Source organism: Armigeres subalbatus, chromosome 1 (genome assembly GCF_024139115.2).
Source record: "Armigeres subalbatus isolate Guangzhou_Male chromosome 1, GZ_Asu_2, whole genome shotgun sequence".
Classification (NCBI taxonomy): Eukaryota; Metazoa; Arthropoda; class Insecta; order Diptera; family Culicidae; genus Armigeres; species Armigeres subalbatus.
The window spans coordinates 244,437,501-244,459,068 of record NC_085139.1 but is presented as its reverse complement, the minus strand read 5'-3'; the positions used below and the strand labels follow the sequence as shown (position 1 = coordinate 244,459,068).

At 43.8% G+C, this 21,568-nt stretch overlaps 1 protein-coding gene across 1 annotated transcript; it reads right to left on the bottom strand.

The window, feature by feature from the left end:
- Nucleotides 1-13,734: 13,734 nt before the first annotated feature.
- Nucleotides 13,735-15,756, bottom strand: LOC134207173 (uncharacterized). Its single transcript, XM_062682893.1, has one exon. It carries the CDS (start codon nt 15,754-15,756, stop codon nt 13,735-13,737), a length of 2,022 nt encoding a protein of 673 aa, XP_062538877.1.
- Nucleotides 15,757-21,568: the final 5,812 nt, after the last annotated feature.

The window sequence follows — 21,568 nt, the reverse complement described above, 5'->3', positions numbered from 1 at the left end:
ATATGCAGGATCACGAGGACTGCGAAAGGATCAGATCAAGTGCGAGTACTGCGGAAAACTGTGAGTATATTTGTTTTGTTTGACCTGAGTATTCGCCAAGTTTTGCCAAACTTCTATGTTAATTTTGGTAGTACTCTTTGGCATTTTGCCTCTTATGCAAGCAAGTTCATAACAGAGTAAGGTAGCAATAAAGAACTAGTTATTATTGAGTTATTTTCCTGCTCGGGGTGTGTTATGACCCGGTAAGAAATCGGCATAGAAAATCCGTATGATATAAGGCGATCGGGTGCTTTATCTTCATATAGAAAATACGAACACCATTGTAGACGCCAGGAAAATAATTCTTCCAGTGCTCACGGGTTACCGATAAGACCTTACCAATAGTCATACTCGAAATCAATCACCGTGGTATGTTTTATCGCAAGATCGTGAATCGCATAGGAACACATTCGAAAGTGTTTTTTAATTTTCATAAAGATCACATGCCTGTTATTATGCAGCATAATGGCGAAACTCATCGTTCACTGCAACACTTCTAAAATTTCAATTGAATGTCCTTCCATAAATTTATGGTGCTGTCCTGCATCAGGGCGCTTAGGAACGATACAAAGTCGATCATCAAAGCGTTCTTTCGTAGAACACTGATCCAAATCATGAGCAAAGCAAGTAAAACACTAGCGATAGAAGCCTGATGTGTCTGAGAAAAGCTGCTGTCATCTGTCTTTTCATAGTTTAATCGATTGTACTTTCAGTAATTCCATTGCTTACTTCTATCGATGTAAAGGATTGCAGACCCACGATTAGAAACGTTAAACTATCCTTGAACGAAAATTGTCATCAGTGAGGAAGATTTCCGCACCATTTAGTTAGCAAAACTTTGTTTTTGGTCCGTGCGGCTCTCGTTTATCCTTCTATTTGTGCTGTCACTGATATCGTATTCAACTTTCACATTTCATGAACGTTTTTTTTAAATAATACTTTTAGTAATAGGCAATGGAAAATGGAATGTTCTAATAATGAATTGTGTTTTTTCAAGCTCGCAAATTCTTTCCATAGGGACCTCGTTATAAGAATGGATGAACCTTCTAGCTCCACTAAATGATAAATAATTTTTACTTGCTCATATCCAGTATCTTATATCTAGCTATAGAAAATATTTCTATCAACGAATGTCTAGTAAAGCCGAAGTTTCTCCAGTTGAAATACGCGTCCAAAGGCATGACAAATTAGCAAATCTGAAGTTCCGGTTCTTCTTTAATCATAATAATATCAATCCAAGTGCACCATACGCTATCCCATCGCATGGGATGTTGACTGTTTTGTTCCGTTTTCACGCATCTTCGAAGAATCATCGCATTTGCCAAGTAAAACCCGTTTCGTTCTGTATTACTGACCCACAAGAAAAATATGATTTGAGTATACTCCTAGGAAAAAAACAAAATACATTCGTGCGAAAACTTTGCCAAACTGCGGGATGTAAACAGAATCAAAACTGTCAAACGAGCCGGGTCAGGAACAACGGGGGTCAAAAAAGTGAAAAGTAGCGCATTGGCTCGACACAAGAAGTCGCATTAAAGAACTTCTAAGCACGACGCATAATTTCAGTAAAGAGATTTTAACTGCTTATACAAATTATAGACAAAAATTAAAATCTGATTGATGTACGGTACGGAAAAGTTCTAAATTACATATCGGAAGCATCTAATTTATTGAATATTTTCCAAAAATGTATTCATCATACAGTTCGGAACTTTTTCCGTATCATACATCAATCAGATTTTAATTACATTTTGTCAGAATTTATTATAAGCATTTTAAATGATCTTCTATGCTGTGCTGTAGATTCTCTCTAAAATCTTGTCTCTTCTTATTTTACTTGATTCGTCTATAGCTTTTGCATTGAAACTTTTTTTCGTCGTTGAAAACATTGACTTGTCTTCTGCGACTGCTTCCTGATAGACCATTTGCATGTTATTCACTTATACATAAATAATACTGTCAAAATGGGATTTGACAATAAAATTTCAGCTCGTTGTTTTTTTGACGTTGATGCACCTACACAACAATCGGCAAATTGTCAATGATCAGGATTACCAACTGATAACTTTCTTCTTGTTGCCTTCTTGTTGGCGCTGAGTGCTCAACCCAATGGTGGGAATACAATTTTGGGATTTATCGCAATACGTTTTGACAGTTTTCTATGGAATACTCGCTTGCAAGCTTCACAACTTAAAAAGACAGTTCAACAATTTTCAAATAAACCTGAGCAGACAGTGAAGTCAGCATCATCTTCTATGTAGTTTTTAGCGGAAATCTTGTGCATGGTTTTGTTTTCTGTATTTTCTCGATATTTTATGGAGGAGGGGATTCCCGGATTTTACGAACGAAAAACCACTAACAAACAGATACGTGGACCTCGGTAAGATGACCGTTTTAACTTGAACACTTTTTGATTTTGAACCTCGTTTTGAACATCGTTGAAATCAAAGTGTCCAAACGCCATTTAGCACGCGGAATCGAGAGAAGAATGATGGAACATCGTGAAACGGAACACAGAACACAGAACCAAAACAAAATAGCAAAGAGAGCAACCAGAAACTGGTTTTCTGATTCTCATAGAGTTAAGAAGTTCAAAATAAAATGAACCCGTTAATATGAATGAGGTACCGTTTAAATTATCGAGGGTAAACGGTATATAATGCACTGTCCTGTATCCAGCTTTCCACGCTCGGTAATGGCGACTTGTCGTTTTTCTTCCTAAGCAATGGAGGGGAATCTGCTCCTGGGTTGACGTCCAGGAAGTGCGGGGTTAGGGACCACCTCCTTCAGCAAACGAGGAAGGCAGGGCTACATCCCGACCCGCTAAACCGTTTATATTGTCGCAAGTCTGTCCCTTCGGGCAACCAGAAAGTAATGCTTCAATCTCCACAATTGCGATCGAGTGGGTGCAGTCAACTCCACCTCTTCGATCGATTCGCAGACCTCCAGCGTAATATCGTCAGCGAAGCGACGATTACCACGCCCACCGGAACTTCAACCTCAAGACACCGTCATGACGTTCCATAACACCGGACCCAGTATGGAACCTTGCGGAACCCCTGAGGTTATGTCAACCACTTCCGACCCGCCTCCGTGTCGTATACCAGTACTCGATTCTGGAAGTAGCCTGAGAATCTTGCACAGGTACTGGATCAACGGGCGCATCTCAATAGCTGCCCAACTGGCACTATTAAAACATTCCTCACGTCGAGAGTCACTACTGCACAATAACGAACTCCCTCCTCTTACGCTGGATAGTATCTCCGCGGATTTGGTAACGAAAGATAGCGTCTACGGTCGACTTACCCTTTCGGAAGCCAAACTTGTTACTCGATAGACACATCCGCACCTCCGTGCGTATCAACAACCTGTTGAGGATGATCTTCTGAGCACCTTCCCCGCCGTATCAAGCAGGCATATTGGTCTATATGCCGACGGATCCGGTGGTTTTCCGCCTTTGGCAAGGGACCAAGCTCGCCTTTCCATGCTTCAGGAGAAGACTGAACAATTTCGGAGCCTCGCAATGTCGCTTTGATTCCAGGTTCGAATACCATCCGGTCCTGGGCGCCTTACCTACCTAAGGGACTGTGCAATCCCCGGTTCGCCACAGTTACTCTTCCTTGTCGGTACTGACCCTGGCAGCTCACAAAGGAGGCAGGGACTGGGTCTGACGTGGAAGAGCCCCGATGATCCTCTAGCATCTCTGAGACGCTCTGTAGGGCCATCGCCCACGTGTCTTGACCATTACGACCCTATAGGCTCACCCATGGATTCGCGTTGGACTTTGATACAGGCCTCGAAGCAGGCTTTTGTCATCAATCTCAGTCTTCAGAGGGCTCTAGCAGCCACGAACGCCACCCTCGTTCAACACGCTCCTCTTCTGTGCGTGCTCTGCATCCGCCTCCTGCCCGTAGGCAGGCGCGCCAGGTTCTCAATTCTTGAGTCCACCAGTAAGCCGGTGGCTCTATCTTAGGGGACTTTCCTAGGCATGGTGGCATCGCATGCACGCGAGAGTACTGTTACCAGCTACTCGCCGCTCAGACCGAGAGAGTATTGTGTTCGCGGCGGCGCTTCCTTAAACACCTCGTCGTCGAAGTAGATGTCTTCCACATACGGAGGCTAGGCCCGCCCTTCTTCCGTCCGCTGAATGCTGGTCGTAGCGATATACTGAGCGAACGCATGTGGTCGCTGTGAGTGAGCATCATCTACCCTCCAGTTCGAACTACTCGTTGGCCAGGGCTCCAGAACGTAACGTCGATAATCGACTCGGCACCGTTCAGCTGAGGTACTTGTGCCGACATTGCCAAATCCCATCCAAATGGCCAGTGATTCAGCAGGATCTGACCCTTTCCCATTCCACGGCCCAGCGTTGAAGTCCCTGCCATCACCCCAGCCTACACCCCATCAAGTTAGACGTCAAACAATCCAGCTCGACGAACGCTCGATGAGCATCAAGGCGCATATACTGCAACCGTAACTTGTAACGAATCTCGACCAACTCTTGACTGGGATTTCCCGTTGTCCATATCGCCGCCATTTTAGACCCATCGGTGACCCAATTACCTTCCTGGCGGGTACCGGTAAGGATCTGCATGAATGCGATATCCGTCCCCATCAGCAACTGTCTGACACAGTCTGCTGCATCCATGTTCAGGTTTAGCTGGTTACCTGCACTGTGATTTTGCAGCACGCTTAAACGCCGGAACTCGAACTCCCATGGGGTGTTGCTGTTCCAGGTTTGTGGAACAGATCAAACAGTTGGGAGAGTTCGTGCAGCATTGTGCTTTATGTCCCTCCAATCCCAGCGTCGGCAGAGCCTTCTTCTGTCAGCTTTGCAGTCCCATTGCTGTGCCCGGTTCCAGGCAACTTGAGTTGCTCTTAGGGCACACCGACCATCCCACCTTGACACCTCCTAACTTGACTACCTTGAGGCATCCACAGATAGCCAAACCAATGCTAACGCGTCCTTGCTTAACCTTTCCGTAGCCGAACGGCTGCGGTGGGCGTCTCCACTTCACACTGTCGCCGCAGTGCCGTGACGAGCTCTTCGACTTCGGTGATCTCGTCCAGGTCTTCAACCCTTAGATTCACCTCCGTCGTGAGTGCCCTCACTTGACCGTCTCGCCTAGGGCTTCCTCCACAATCTCTTTGTAGGCGGCGTCTTTGCAAGAACCCCAGCTCGAGGATCATCTTGCCCATCCGGTACGTCTTATTCGACGACGTCGGTGCCAAGTTCACCAAGCTTGACGTCACTCTCATCGCGTTCAAGACGTCCGAGTACTTAGCCTTGATGAGTAGGGCATCGCCCTGGAAGTTTGACGTCTGATCGACGTTTGACGTCTAAAATACGTTGCAGTTATCGAACGGCATTTGTAACTGAAAAAGCAAAGGCTATCTGACGTTTATCATCTTTCGCTGCACGCGCATGGACGATAGAGTTTAGCACGGAAACGCTTCCGGTGCTTCCGTATGAAAACTATTATCTTTCTGCGCGCAAGAGAAAGATGATAAAACGTCAGATAGCCCATGTTGCAGTTATCGAACACAGTGTACGCATATTCATGCAAATTTGGTTTCTCTGTTCTGTAAAGCTGTTTTTTACTTAACTTGATAGCAATACGTAACTGAACGAAGACAATTATGCGGAGCAACATCGCCTGTTACCTGTTGTCGGACTTCAAGCTCAAAATAATCGAAGCCGTTGGAATGGAAGTCACCACCTCCGTCGGAGTTGTCACGTTCATCGTGGCTTACTGTCCCACACAAGTCAAAGTCGACGACGGCACGTGACCCGAACTACGAAGGGATATAATCTAGCTCACTCGGTGGCAGGGGCCGGGGACTGAACGCAAATCATCAATCGTGGGGAAACACCGTCTCAAACCGGAATGGAGTCATATGGTCCAACGATATTGGAGATATTGGAGGGCCAGAACACCATCCTGAACCCTGACAGCCCTAACCGCCATTTTCACGAACGATCACGTCTCCCAGCCGGTCGTCTTCCAGGAGCTCAGCTCTGATCACTCTGGTGGTGGCGGAAGTTGAAACTGCGGTGAACCGGCGCGCTTTCGCATCCACGAGTCATTCGGACGTTGTGACAGACGGGTCGAACGTCAGTGGGTTGAGACTTTCCCACCCAGCCAGCATAGTCGGAAGAAGGTAAACATAGTTCCTTGAACTGAAGTGCTATTGCATAGTTGTAAAAGACTATGCAATGGAAGTTTAATTTTAATAAATTATCGGAAAGGATGCACCGTGTCTTCTTGATCCATTTTCGTTTTTTAAACGTTCTTCTTTTTCTTCTTCTTCTTCTTCTTATTGGCATTACATCCCTACACTGGGACAGAGCCGCCTCGCAGCTTATCCCAAGTAACCAAAAGTTTCTTTAAGAGTACGTTTTTCGCTTAAGCAGCTCAGTGAAGCTGATTAAGCGAAAAACGTACTCTTAACGGAACTTTTGGTTACTTGGGTAGTGTTCATTAAGCACTCTCACAGTTATTAACTATGAGGTTTCTAAGCCAGGTTACCATTTTTGCATTCGTATATCATGAGGCTAGCACGATGAAACTGTTGGAATATCAGGTAGTGTGCGACGCTTCGCTGTAGATCGAAGATGGATAAGAAGCGGGCGCCGGTTAGTTGTAGTTGCTCTTTGGTATAGATTAAGGAAATTTGTTATGGATTATTGTATATACCTATTGTTGAATAAAGAGAACTGCAGCTGCTGGCAGAATTATCAGTCAGTAGCCTGCCGTGGTATGGAGAGGGAACTCTAATTGTTATTCTTTGTGAGGGGGTTCCCTTGCTTATGGCCAACAGGTTATGGGCCCAGGAACGATTCCCGTTCTCCATCTTAGTGTGATGTTATGGCCGTCGACGTTATCGCAGTGGGATCATGGATCGGCCGCATAAGTCGCGTGGCGCAGTGGGATCATGGATCAGCCACGTAAGTCTTGGGTAGCGCCGGACGGCATTCATCTGGAGGGAGGGAACGAGCTGGTCAACAGAGGGTGCTGTGCAAACGTCGGATAGAGGCCATTTGTACGGGCAACGGATTGGGCCAGGAGGAATTGTTCGGCGAGAAGGAGCTATGGACGGGAGGCTCGGTGTTAGGAGGAGCTAGGAGAGTTGCGAGGCGTGCACACTAAGGAGGAGTGTTGGAATATCAGGTAGTGTGCGACGCTTCGCTGTAGATCGAAGATGGATAAGAAGCGGGCGCCGGTTAGTTGTAGTTGCTCTTTGGTATAGATTAAGGAAATTTGTTATGGATTATTGTATATACCTATTGTTGAATAAAGAGAACTGCAGCTGCTGGCAGAAGTATCAGTCAGTAGCCTGCCGCTGAAAGAAAGGGAACTCTAATTGTTATTCTTTGTGAGGGGGTTCCCTTCCTATGGCCAACAGAAACTTTATGCCCAGGGAAGTCGAGACAATTTCCGAATATGAAAATTGCCTAGACCGGCACCGGGAATCGAACCCATCCACCCTCAGCATGGTCTTGCTTTGTAGCCGCACGTCTTATCACGGCTAAGGACGGATGTTATAAGAGTTAATTAAAATAATTTTAAAATACACATATGTAGTTACTGTTGGAGAGCGCGCAACAGTGGACAACAAACGTACAGCGGACAGATAAAGCGAATCGGGAACGTCGGAACGGAAGAAAGAAAAACAACCAATCAGTTGGACTTTACACGAACGAATACAATTCTTATTTATTTACATTTGACATAAACAATTAATTCGACAACACATCAACAGTCATGGTGTGTTCATTTCGCATATCAACATTGAGTTGTCTCGATTATGAGGGGTGACGATTGCACGTTAAAGTTAATTTCAACACCCCTCCTCAAGTCGGCAACCCGATAATCACATTTTATTATCACAGATCGACTTGTAAATAGTCACTTCACTTTCAACTTCGAACACTTGATCTTCAAGTTCAAGTTCAAACAATCTCAATCCTCTTCTTTCGTATTACTTCCATTTTCTTTTGTTGAAAATATTCACCCCTCCTAGCCGCAAGCTTCGTCAATTCGCATAAAATTTCTTCTCTCTGCACACTTTCACCAACTAGTGATTCTTCATCCGTCGTCACTTTGTATCTTTCGCTATCATTATTTGCCTTCTTTTCTTATACTCTTTCCATCATTTTCTGCAACAATTCGTCCACATATCGCCATTTTTAATCATTGTGCTTCTGGGCGCTGCAACACACTGCTTATGCAGAGCACTTTGTATCCCTTACCATTGTTGTACTCGTTTTGATTGGCTTACGTCTAACACATACTGCTTTCCATCATAATGCGCGGCAGCCATTACAGCGCCATATTTTGTAATTTTCGCTTTATTGCCGAAGAAACTGACTTCCATTCCCGCTCTCGCAACACGATTCACCGAGAACAAATTACAGCTGAGGTTGGGAACGTACAGCACATTCTTTACTTCACATTTCTTTCTCATATTTCCAACCGCTGAGTACACTACAACATCGCCAGAATATTCCGCTAACAGCTTCTCACCACTTGCTACAACTACTTCAACCGGGTGCTCCAGACGCCGCATCATGCTGAAGTAATTACGGTCGTTCACCATGTGGTCCGTCGCTCCAGAGTCTAAGAACCACCGCAGTTTCACATTTTCTTCTTTCTCTTCTTTGGATGCCAGAAATGCCACATCCGCACGATCCGAGGATCTCGTGTCTTCAACAGCTATGTCCGCTCTACGATTCTGGAATTTCCTCGCATATTTATCTCTACCGTAATCATTCGCATCCGATTCCACCAACACATTCACACGGCAATCGGCTTGTTTGTGTCCAACTCTACCGCATCTAAAACACTTTAACTTCTTCCAGCTTTGTCTGCTAAACATGGCAACACGCTCATCTTCGCCCCCAGGGGCCAGCAGATTTCTTGTTTTCATGTCCACGTCGAGTAAACGCTTCTTTACAAAAGCCATTGTAACACCGGTTGGAAGCGTTTCGATTGCAGTCACTACTGAATCAAACGACGGTGGCAGCGTCAACAACAAATGACAAACCGCGTCAGAGTCTTCAACAGCCGCACCACTTTCTTTCAACTCCCGAATCAAACGATCAAACTTCAGCAGGTGTTCCGACAAACTATCACTCGCATCCTACACATATTTCAATGTGAGGAGCTGCTTTCGGATAAACAACTGTCCGGCAACACCGCGGCGCTCGAACACCGCTTTTAGCGTGTCCCATATTTTCTTCGGAGTCGCACAGTCTTTCACCAGTTCAAGCTGGCTGTCAGCAATCGCCTGAATTATCACAGCTTTACACTTTTCTCCGCGGCTTTTCGTTCCACCATTTTCTTTTCTTCTCCGACTTTACACTAGCGGAGTCGTCCGCCATCAATTTAAACTCGTCGATCTCACTCATCTCCCGGTGGAGGCAATCCAGCAGATCGAACGTGTCGAGAACGGTTTCCATCCGAAACCTCCAGTTGTGGAACCCGGACCCGTCGAACGCGGCGATTTTCACTTTATCGTCCATACCTGGGCCAATAACCTGTTGGAGAGCGCGCAACAGTGGACAACAAACGTACAGCGGACAGATAAAGCGAATCGGGAACGTCGGAACGGAAGAAAGAAAAACAACCAATCAGTTGGACTTTACACGAACGAATACAATTCTTATTTATTTACATTTGACATAAACAATTAATTCGACAACACATCAACAGTCATGGTGTGTTCATTTCGCATATCAACATTGAGTTGTCTCGATTATGAGGGGTGACGATTGCACGTTAAAGTTAATTTCAACAGTTACAGCTCAGCTCCTGAGACGTGGAGACGTGTTTCCGATTGCGCTCTTGGAAAGTCAAATGATCGATTGCAGGTTAAAGTTCGATTCCGTCCATGCCGCGTAGCAAGTTCTAGTGATCCGCGATGAGGCGAAAAAATACTTTTCGTATTGACTATTCCAGTTTCCCGGCGAAGCCATCATTCGAAAAGGTTCACGGCTTTTGCCGCACGGTACTCGCCCTGAAGAAAAAGTGTTGAGACTACAGCGCCACAGAGGTGAACAATGTGCGTTCGTCAAGGCTGACAACCTAGCGCTCGCACAACGAATAGTGCAAGAACATGATGTGAAGCATGAAGTGAAGCCCGCGGTGCACAAGCTTCGCATCACCATGGAAGATGGATGTGCAGAGGTTAAAGCGCACGACCTGCCAGAAAACATCCCCGAAGAAAAAATCGTGCTAGTCCATCGAAACATCGATTCCTGGATAACGATCGATGGACAGTAGGCCTACATTGTTTACAAGGGACAGATCGTCTCTTGTAAACACTGCAAAGAGCAAGCTCATTCTGGCATGTCATGTGTCTAGAACAAAAAGCTGCTAGTCTAGAAGAGCTATGCGAACGTGGCGAAGCAAACTGGGCCACGACAACCACCGAAGAAGCCGAACGTTGCAAACCCCCCGAGCGCCAAACTGGTAGGTCAGTGTTCCCGCATCGCTGGAGGCTTTCCCCGAGCTGCCACAGCCGTCGAGTCAGACCAAACTGTCTGGCTCAAAAAACCCAACTTCTAGCCAATCTGCTGCTCCAATTACACGAACGGTATCTCCCAGTACGTTGCAAGTACAAAACGCGCGCCGCTCATCGTCGTCGTTGTGCACACAACCACAGACCGCTGAAGTGGTCTTGGTTGACATATTTAAAAAGGCAGTAAACGCGATGCGATCGAAAGATGCCCACCCGGCAAGAAGCAGCGATCCCGCGACGATGACGACGAGCAGGATGTGGACTTTCTTCATAAATGGCTTCCACGTCATACAATCTAGCATCCATCAACATCGGCACGATCACGAACCCCACAAAACTGAACGCACTCCGAACCTTCATAAGCAGGCAAAACCTTGATAGCGTGTGTCTGCAGGAAGTCGATAACGAACTGCTTTCCTTGCCTGACTTTGTCGTTTTCGCGAATGTGGACCATACAAGAAGAGGCTCAGCTGTAGCGGTGAAGGAGCATATCTATGTCACTCACGTGGAAAAGAGTCTGGACAGCCAACTAATCGAGTGAACGACACAACGATCTGCAACGTCTATGCTCCCTCCGGCACTGCACAGCGCGCTGCTAGAGAAGAGTTCAAGCCAAAATTTTCAAAACGACTTATCTGCTTTTGTAAACAAAGATTTAAACGACGATTTGACGAATCTGATAGCTCTCCCACGCAAACCAACACCATCAACAGGTAGCGGCATCCTTTACCTACCTATTGATGGTGTTGGTTTGCGTGGGAGAGCTATCAGATTCGTCAAATCGTCGTTTCAATCTTTGTTTACAAAAGCAGAAAAGTCGTTTTGAAAATTTTGTCTTGAGTTCTTCAATGGCACGCTTGCCCATTAACTCCGCCACTACACCGAGAACGTCATCGTAGTTGGAGATTTCAATTGCGTACTGCGTGTGTGCGTTCGTCCAGCCAGAACACCAGTCCGTCTCTTAAATCCGTCTCTTAAATACAGCAACTGCAGCTATGTTGTGTGGGAGAAGCTATGTCCACGTGAATCCGGTTTTACCGGTCATGGTTGTCGAAACGCGCGATCTTGCCTCGTTCGGATTTACGTGAGCTGTGGTCTTTGCGACGAATTTCAGTCTGCCTACACGCACGTCTGCTGTTTCACGGATCACAAAGCTAAGACACGGTCTTCACCCACTGGGACACGAGCCCGGGCGCGGTTTCTGGGCTTTTCGACCGCATCTTCTAACAGAAGAAAACGTTGCCGAGTTTCGATATAAGTGGCAATATTGGGCCCGGCAGCGCAGCAACTATGGGTCGTGGATGCAATGGTGGCTGTCATACGCTAAACCTAAAATCAAGTCCTTTTCCAAGTGGAAATCTCGAACCGCCTTCGAGGAATTCCACGACGCGCATCAGCACCTCTATGCGCAACTACGACTAGCGTACGACAGCTATTATCTGCAGCCACAAACCATAACCACCATCAACCGGCTGAAAGGAGAAATGTTGGCACTGCAGCGTAATTACTTCCACATGTTCATGCGCATCAATGCGATTAGGATTACGCTAAAGATGACAGTGTACTCGGTGAAAAAGAAGACGACAACAATGAAGCAACATTGGAAGACATGGTGATGATTGACAGCCGGACCGCTATAAAGCCAAGTTAGTAGCAAGGGGATTCAACCAGAAAAAAGGTTAAGAAAATTATTTTGAGCTTTGAGCAGAAAAAAGTGTTTGACTTCATGGAGACATACTCTCCAGTCGCCAAATTGGACACCTTAGTGTCATGCTGGCAGTTGCCAACCAAGAACGAATGCTAATCCATGAAATAGATGTGACGGCGTTCCTGAATGGTGTACTCTCCGAGGAAATATTCATGACGCAACTGGAGGGTATGCGGCATCAGAATGGGCTGATCTGCAAATTGAATAAGTCCCTTTACGGCCTAAACCAGGCTTCCAAAGCATGGAACGATATATTTCATGGCTTTGTGATCGGATTAGGTTTCCGTCGATCGAAGATCAATGCTTGTATGTACGAGGCTCTGGCAAAAGAAAGATTTTTCTAATATTGTATGTAGACGACATCCTTGTCATTGAGAACGAAGCAGTTAAAAAGAGTCTTGCCAAGGGTTTCGACATGCCAGACGGAGGAGAAATTACTAGTTTTCTTGAGATGAAGGTGGAAGATGGAAGGTGGAAAGAAACCGTCAACAACGGACGATGAGAATAAGCAACCCGAAAGGGACTTGGAAGCTTTGCTTGATTGCTTCAATATGGTCGACCAATGGAATGTCGACTTCGTTTAGAAAAGGGAATCGAAGAAAATTGCACAAGCAAACCCTACAGGGAGTTAATAGGCTGCCTCATGTATGTGACACTATCTACTCGCCCAGACCTATCGGCAGCAGTTAATTATTAAAGTCAGTTTCAGTCTTGTCCGGCAGATGTACATTGGGCACACCTAAAATGGATTTTGCATTACATTAAGGGAACACTTGACTTCGGACTTCGAAGTACACTGCGGACGATGATGCGAATCTGATGGAAGCTGTTCGGAATAGAACCAGTTTTTTAAGCAGTACTTTTTTTGGTAGCAGCTAAAACTAAATTAATATTTTTATTATTGAATCTATCAGGTTTCGTATTTTAATTTTACTTACAACGATTGGTTCGACACTCCTTTTACACATAATAGCGAGCGATACCTTCTTCTAGCAATATTTCTTGAACCTGTCCTGCTTATATTATTCCGTTCCTGTGTACATTTCTTCAATTAATTATTTGCATTTGATTCGCCATCACATTTACTTACGACTAAACCAAGAGTAATTATGTTGCTTCTCTGTCAGGTCTCAATCTTCACGGGCAGTACCACTAGCAATTTTGTTCCGCAATACTTCCTTCTTCTATTAATTATTATTAATATTCAGTTCACTGAAATAGTTAAAGTTCAAGCTTCAAATAGCGGGCTGTTTACCTTTACACATTCTATTTTCATACTCTTCTTTCTCTTTTCCAAGCGCCTGCATTGAACGATACAAGACGGCAAAAACAAATAGGTACGCCACCAGTATCTTCGACGGACGCTGTAGTGTTGGTCGGCACACTGGGCCAATTGCGGTGTTAACATGCCCTAGCCCGTAACATCCTGTAGTTCCTCTGATCTTGAGGATTTACCTTCAAACCTACATCATCGTCAAATTGGATACCGCATGCTGATGCACTCCTCGAGCTGCACATACAACTGCCTGTCCAACTCGTTCGTCGGTCCCGCGTAACAATTTATTTTTCTTAAACAACTTTGGTGATCGTCGAAACGCTTGTACACATCGCGCAGTTCTATTGAAGCCTTCATGATGGTTAGCATATCCTGTAACTGCTGCTTCAGTCGACGATTGTTTGGGTCCATACACCGTCCATCCAAGTCGGCATCGCACGGCTATCGGATCCGTCGCTGATCCAATCTTGGATTCAAGTGGAGCGAAAGTATGTAAGTTGTTTAACCCAATCAGCATCTCTGGTCGTTCGTTGTAGGAGGAAATAGGCAATCCTTGTAGATGGCTGTACTGACAACTTAATTCTTTGGCATCCAACGATTGTGCTGGCAGCATAAGCTTGTTAACCGTGTGAACTGTACTCAATAGCATATTGCTTTTTGCTTCAATCCCCGACACGCATATATTCGCACGCGTAGAATTTCGTTCCACTCGTTCTATGTTGGCCGTCCACTGAATTGTAAGCTTTTCCTGGACACCGACTACTCCCAAGCGGTCTGCGAGTTTTTGTTCAATAAGTGCCACCGAAGCGCCCTCATCTAAGAACGCTAGTGCGGTGATCGACTTCTCTCCACGGTGCAGGCGTACCGGAATCATTCGGAACTTCGGACTGTCTGTCTGAAACTGCGCTGTGATTCCGACCGTTTCGTCCACTGGATGTAAGAGGGAATTATGTTCCTGACGACAATCTCCAACATGGCAGCGCAGCTTGAATTTGCATTGTGTTGTCCCATGCATGTTCAAGCACACCTGACAGAGCTTCCAGTGCTTAACCACTTTCATCCGATACGAATATGTTAGATTTTTGAAGTCTTGGCAGTGACGCAGTCGGTGATTCGTTCGATTGCACACTCTGCAAGGGTTCAAGCTTCTCCACCTTCCATCGTCAGCGGACGGACTTCTCGATTGACTCTCTCCCTTGCTGTGCTTGAACAACGCTCCTCTTGTTCTGGTATTCCCGGCTGCCGAACGTCCGTCATCCGAAGGTTTGTATTCGAGACCGATATTCGCTTCGCATGCCTCTGTCACGATTTCTGATAAAAAATTCGTGAACGTTCGGAGTGTCACCTTCTTTTTTCCGCGCTTGAAACGCACCCATCCGCGTTTGTCATTATCTGGGAGTTTATCTACCAGATCTTGAATTAACAATGGATTCATCAACTGCTGCTTGAGATCTGCCGCTTCCAAGTGTTCACATAACTGCTCGACCATAGTGCTAAATGGAATAAAACTAGCTAGGTTGCCTGCTTTCGGTGGTTCCAGACTACGAATCTTTTCTAGGTGACTCTGTAGAAGTTGTTCCGGTCGACCGTATAGTTGTCGCAGCTTCGTTATTACCTTAGGTACCGATTTTGGAAGGAGTAGTTGTCCTCGGACCATGTCAAGAGCCGGACCTTTTAAGCATTCCTGTAGGCGCACCAGATTCTCGATAACAGTGTAACCACAGGCTTCATTCGATGCTTGGTACGATCCGTAGAACAACGAGCATTCTTCCGGCTTGCCAGAGAAAATAGGAAGTTTCCTACATATACCACTTCTTGCGGTTGGTCTGATTTGTTGCTGCTCCAGCCACAAATTGTGTTGGTTCGAACTGTTGGAGCTGCATCTAGCCTTGTCACCAAACCTCTTCTTTCTTGCTTTTCCGGTCGACGGAACGTCAGATTCTTTTATAGATGCGTCGCTTTCATCAACATCACCGTCGATGTCACCCGAATCGCTTTCTGCAGATGCATTGTGCAATGCCTTCTTAATTTGTTTCAGGTTTTGTTCCGTTAGCGTTCCAATCGGCAGTGGAGTCCGATTCGCCGTTGATACACCTTCCCCAGGATCGATCTCCTTCCTTGTCTTGCTTACCTTTGCAGAACATTTCAGTTTATTCATTTTTACGTCGAGATCCTTCATGACGTCTTGGAACGACAGCTGTCTGGTCATCATGCGTTTCAGCTGCAACCGCCGCTCTCGCAGAATCTCCTCATGCAGCAGCTTCTTATTTTCTTCTTTCTCTTCACGCATTTGCTTCTCCAACATCATCCGCTTTCCTTTCAACCATTCTCTTGATTTCCATCTCTTTCTTTTTCAGCACCATTTCCGCATCTAGCTCCTGCTCCATCCGCTTTTGGGTGTCCTCCATTGTTTTGAGCTTTTGCTCTAGAGTTAGCGCAGCGTCGGATTTGACACTGAAACGGTCCAATTCGTCACCGTTTCTTTTGGTAACGTTTCTCTTCTTCTTCTTGGTTTGCTGACAGATTTCATCGGCACAAAACCACTTTTTAAACTTCTCTGCTTCTTTAGTTGAAAATCCCACGCAGCGGAGGTGAAACCACAGCTGACATCCGCTGCAGCAAATCATCTCATCGTTCTCCATAAACGATTCATCGCAGGCGGCACACGGCATTTTAATGAAGTCAATGATTTGCGCATTTGGATCCGTCATGATGCGAAAAAGATAAATCCGACACAGGTTCAATCGTTTTTTAGTATGTTCGGAATAGAACCAGTTTTTTAAGCAGTACTTTTTTTGGTAGCAGCTAAAACTAAATTAATATTTTTATTATTGAATCTATCAGGCAGTGACGGGAAATGTCATATCGATGTCATGGGACTTATTTGTTAATAACTTTTTTCACAAGTAATTTAGAATCGTATGTTTTATATAAACATAAAGCCCTCAAAGGATACTAAAACTTGTTCTAATAGGTCATTGCTCTAAAACTGAAATTGGCGGCGTGAGAGCCGATTTAGTGTCAAATGACATTAATGTCATGACATTTCGTGACATTTTTTTAGATTCGTTATCATGCCTCACACTGTGTATTTAGAACAATGTCCTGTTTGGCAAAGTTGTAGGATCCTTTAAGCATTATATGTTAATAAAAAAATCCGAATTGTAAATAACTTTTGAAAAAAGTTATTAGCAAATTAGTAGTAGCAACCCCATGACATTTTTTTGACATTTCCCATCACTGCTATCAGGTTTCGTATTTTAATTTTACTTACAACGATTGGTTCGACACTCCTTTTACACATAATAGCGAGCGATACCTTCTTCTAGCAATATTTCTTGAACCTGTCCTGCTTATATTATTCCGTTCCTGTGTACATTTCTTCAATTAATTATTTGCATTTGATTCGCCATCACATTTACTTACGACTAAACCAAGAGTAATTATGTTGCTTCTCTGTCAGGTCTCAATCTTCACGGGCAGTACCACTAGCAATTTTGTTCCGCAATACTTCCTTCTTCTATTAATTATTATTAATATTCAGTTCACTGAAATAGTTAAAGTTCAAGCTTCAAATAGCGGGCTGTTTACCTTTACACATTCTATTTTCATACTCTTCTTTCTCTTTTCCAAGCGCCTGCATTGAACGATACAAGACGGCAAAAACAAATAGGTACGCCACCAGTATCTTCGACGGACGCTGTAGTGTTGTTCGGCACACTAGGCCAATTGCGGTGTTAACAGCCTTTTGTGAATTTGAGATTTGAGGAGAGGTGAATTTGCTGACAGACAAGACTATGGTGGCAGCCAGGTGGAAGGAGCACTTCGAAGATTTGTTGAAAGGTGAAAATGAAAGTGTATTAAGGAGCAGAATGGACATAGTCGGCGATGGTTAAGCTGTGGAACCAGCAACGCTGGATGAGGTAAAGAAGGCTCTAAACGAGCTGAAAAACAGTAAAGCTGCTGGAAAGGACGAAATCCCGGTTGAGCTTCTCAAACACGGAAGTGAGCAGCTGCATCAATCAATCCACCACAATATGCAGAAAATATGGGAGGATGAAGAACTGCCGGCTGGTTGGATGGCCTCCTATGTCCAATCTATAAGAAAGGGCACAGACTGCCAATGTGCCAATTACAGAGGGATCACTTCTCTGAACTCGGCGTATCAATTCCTGTATCGTATCCTGTTTAGCAGACTGAGACCGCTTGAGGAGTCCCTCGTCGGCTAATACCAGGAAGGTTTTCGTGAGGGCCGATCAACGACGGATCAGATGTTTAGCCTGCGGATGATCCTTGATAAATTCCGGGAGTACCACTTGCAGACTCACCATCTGTTGGGGCGAGTTTCTGGCTTGAATAAAACCATCTTGACAGCAGTGTCCTTGATGAACAGCTTCACAGCCATAATTTATTGCTTATTAGTTCATAATTCTAAACGGTAATACAAACAAACTTACATTCTAGTGTATAATTCAAGCTCCCTCACATCTTCTCACTATTTCACTTACAACTAAACACTTCTGAAGCAGTTTCAGTGGCGCACGATTTCACTGTTGCCAGATTCACTAAAAATTCTCATTCTAACACCATCTGTTCATTGATTTCAAAGCAGTGTACGATTCAGTGAAGAGAAATGAGCTGCAGCAGATTGTAGGGATTGAGAAGGGTATGGTAAAATATATATAAGCTAAGCGTTAATTCGCCGAGACTTTATAAAAAAATAATTTATTCACTAAATTAAACTGAATCCTACAATGTCACACTAAAAACTAAACTTGTCACTCGTTTATCGATCACTTTTATTAATTAAATCTGCTGATTCCGCAATCCTCCGGGTGGCGTGATTCCGATGCAACCTTTGTTCCCACGGCTTGTGGAATTTTGCGTGGCTCATCGTTTACGGCTCCGCGCTTGCTATGGGCTGGTTCTGGGTGTTCGCTGTTGCTATGGCCAGGTGAATGTGTTGGCGTTGGATGGTGACCGGAACCGACATAACGTCTCCCCCCTAAGTGTCAGGCGTCCTCGGTTGACCTCAAAGAGTCATCGGTGAATGTGAATTTGGCCGGAAAGAATAGGTTGGCCAAACTAGATGGGTTGTCCTTTTGTTGATTAACCGTTTTGTCTGTTAATTTTCCGTTCGCCGAACCTGAATTGCTACAAGATATGTGTAAAGTGGTTGTATCCTCATCTTTGGTACAAGGTTGACTTCTGTATCTGCGAATGCAGAAAATGATTAGGGTTATCGAAACGAGGAGGACAATGAGCACTCCTCCAATTGTCTGTGAGCTAATTATGTGAAATTTAAGCCTTCTGATCTCTTCCAAACTGTTGAGATTCATCAGATGCAGTTCTTTTACGTCCGTATTTTGCTTGGTTAATAATATCTCTTTTCCAAAAATTGGTGTAAAAAATTCTTGTTGGTCGGTAGGTTTGGGGTTGCTTTTAAATGTGAAGTTCTGCACTGTAACTGTGCAGTTACCTGTTTCGATGATTGTTGGTGTTGATACTAGACGTGAATCGCCGCATGAATCTTCTATGTATATTGTTGTGTCTGTGTCGATCAGTATGGTTCCCAGGCTGATTTCTTTGATGATTGGTTGCTCCGGTTGATTGTATGTTGAACATTTGGCTTTCCGGTTAGTGAGTATGTTGAATACGCAATCGTCGTTTACTGGATTAGTATTGTCGCAGATGAAGCACTTTTCCTTCTGCTCGTAAAATGTGTGTTGATGATAGGCCACATAGCGGATGTTTGTATCGATTCGTGTTCCGTTTGTGTTGATGGGTTCCAGTTGCATCAGTCTGTACTGCTTCTGCTCGATGATAGGAATTTTGATGATTATGATTATATGGTTGTTTTGTAAAGAGGCGATCGATAAAACAAGCCTATACATTTCGTCTTCGAATTTCATGTTGATTTGTTGATTTTCTAAGAACTTCCAAATATACTCTTTATCTTTTGGACTAAGAATGTTTTTGTTCAAGTGATTGGATTTCGAAAAAACTAACTGTTCCTCCAGATCTTCTAATGTCTTAATCAAAATATCTAGATTTAAAATAAGGTTGATCTGTTCTAAATCTCTGCTAACTCTTGAATTATCTTCATCTATTTTGATAGCTTAGTGTTTTGGAAACTTAGTGTTTTGGAAACCTTGTTAACTGTTGATTGAAGCAAGTTATTTATTCTGATTTGTTTCGCTTGGTTTTCTATAATTTTGTTGTTGACTTGATCCTGAATTTCAAAGTTTTGGTTGATTAAATCTAAATCGTCCTGATCCGAGTTACCGGCTACGAATTTAACTACTTTTCCTAGAGCGTTTACAAGTCCTCTTTTGTGTCTTCTAGGGTAAAAACTATTCATTTTCTCATATGCTTTCCTAATCTTGAATTGAAAGGTTTGTTCTAAGTGGTCTGTGATATTAAGTTTAGTGGCAAGATTCTCTATATATTCGATGTTTTGCCTGATGTGTTCTAAATCAACTTTGTGGATAAGTCTCTCATAGCCTACTCGTATTCTGGCAGTGTCTAATTTGATTGTCAGTAGTCCATTTCTTGTTGATACATCGTGAAAGGTCGTCGCTGTAGTCAGTGGTATAAGTCTGAAAGGAGTTCGAGAAAATTTATCTCTTAATTCGTTTTTGTGAATTTTTATTCCAAATGAATCTTTATAAGTGAGGTCGTTATTTTCTTGCACTCGTGAGGTCTTAAAAGGTTCTTTGTCTTTTTTGATACGTTGTGTAACCTTGATGTATACGGCTTTACCGTTTACCAACTGTTCTGTTAAGGATTTTCCTGTATTTTCTTCCTCTACTTGTCTTTTCCTTTTTCCATCATTACCAAAATAGCTGATTGTGTCTTCTTGTAGTTTTGAAAAATATCGTCAGCGTTAGTCTGGTTTTGGTGGTTAAAGATAACTTGTCTTGGTTTGTACCCTGTAGCTGAATGGACTGTATTATTATAGATGTCTACCAAGATATTCATTCTGTCATGTAGTTCCAAATCTTTGTGTCTGTGGTTTAATGTCCGAAAAAGTTCTATTAACGTGGAGTGAAAACGCTCCACTATTCCGTTCGAGTTACTGCAACTTGCGTGGTGTATCTCTATATTTAAGTCTTGTAAGAAGCCTATGAAATCGATAGAAGTAAAACCAGGTTCTTGGTCGCAAACTATAACGTCTGGTCTACCGAAAACCCGAATATGCTCTGTGATTGCCCTTTTCAGATCAATAATTGTTCTGGTTTCCAGAGCGATCACATTTGCGAATTTTGAAAAAGCGTCCACTACTGTTAACATTTTTTTGCCTTTTATGAAAAATATGTCGATATGTATTTTTTGAAATGGTCGAATCGTGTTGTTGGTTCTTTGAATTAATTTTGGGGGCTTTCTGTCGTACTTGCATTTCTTGCAGATAGGACAGTTGCTAATGTAAATTTTGAGCTTTTTGTCGATTTCCGGAAAGAAATAGTTCAAAAGGATTTGTTGTTTATTTTCTTTTGTTCCTCTATGTGCGTACTCGTGGACTTTCCGCACAATTTCGTCCTGCTCCTCCGGGAGTCTAACATCTTGTAAGAGTACCTGTGAAATATAGATCTTGAAAATTTTGCTGTGAGAAAAGTGTTTTCGGTATGTTTCTTGGATGATCTGGGTTAATGGTATGGGACAGTAAATGCAATTAGTTCCGTTTGGGTTAAGTTTTTCTTTGAGAATTTCGACAATGTTTTCTTCGTTGAAGTCTGGTCTTGAGATTGTGAATCTGTGGTATTTGGGGAAAATCTGTTCGTGAAAGTCGAGTTCTTGTGAATGGATTTTGAATATCAGTTGTGTTCTAAACATGTTAGTCGGTTTCTCTGTCGTCCAAATGTAATGGTCGTCGCTAGTATCTGCTGAGTGTACAGTCTCTCCGTCACTGTTGTTTTCGTCGTGTTCGTCCTCTGTATTACTCTGGTTGTTGGCGTTGAGGTCGGTCTGCTTAATTCTTGAAAGGGCGTCTGCTACGACGTTCTCTCGTCCAGGTTTGTAAA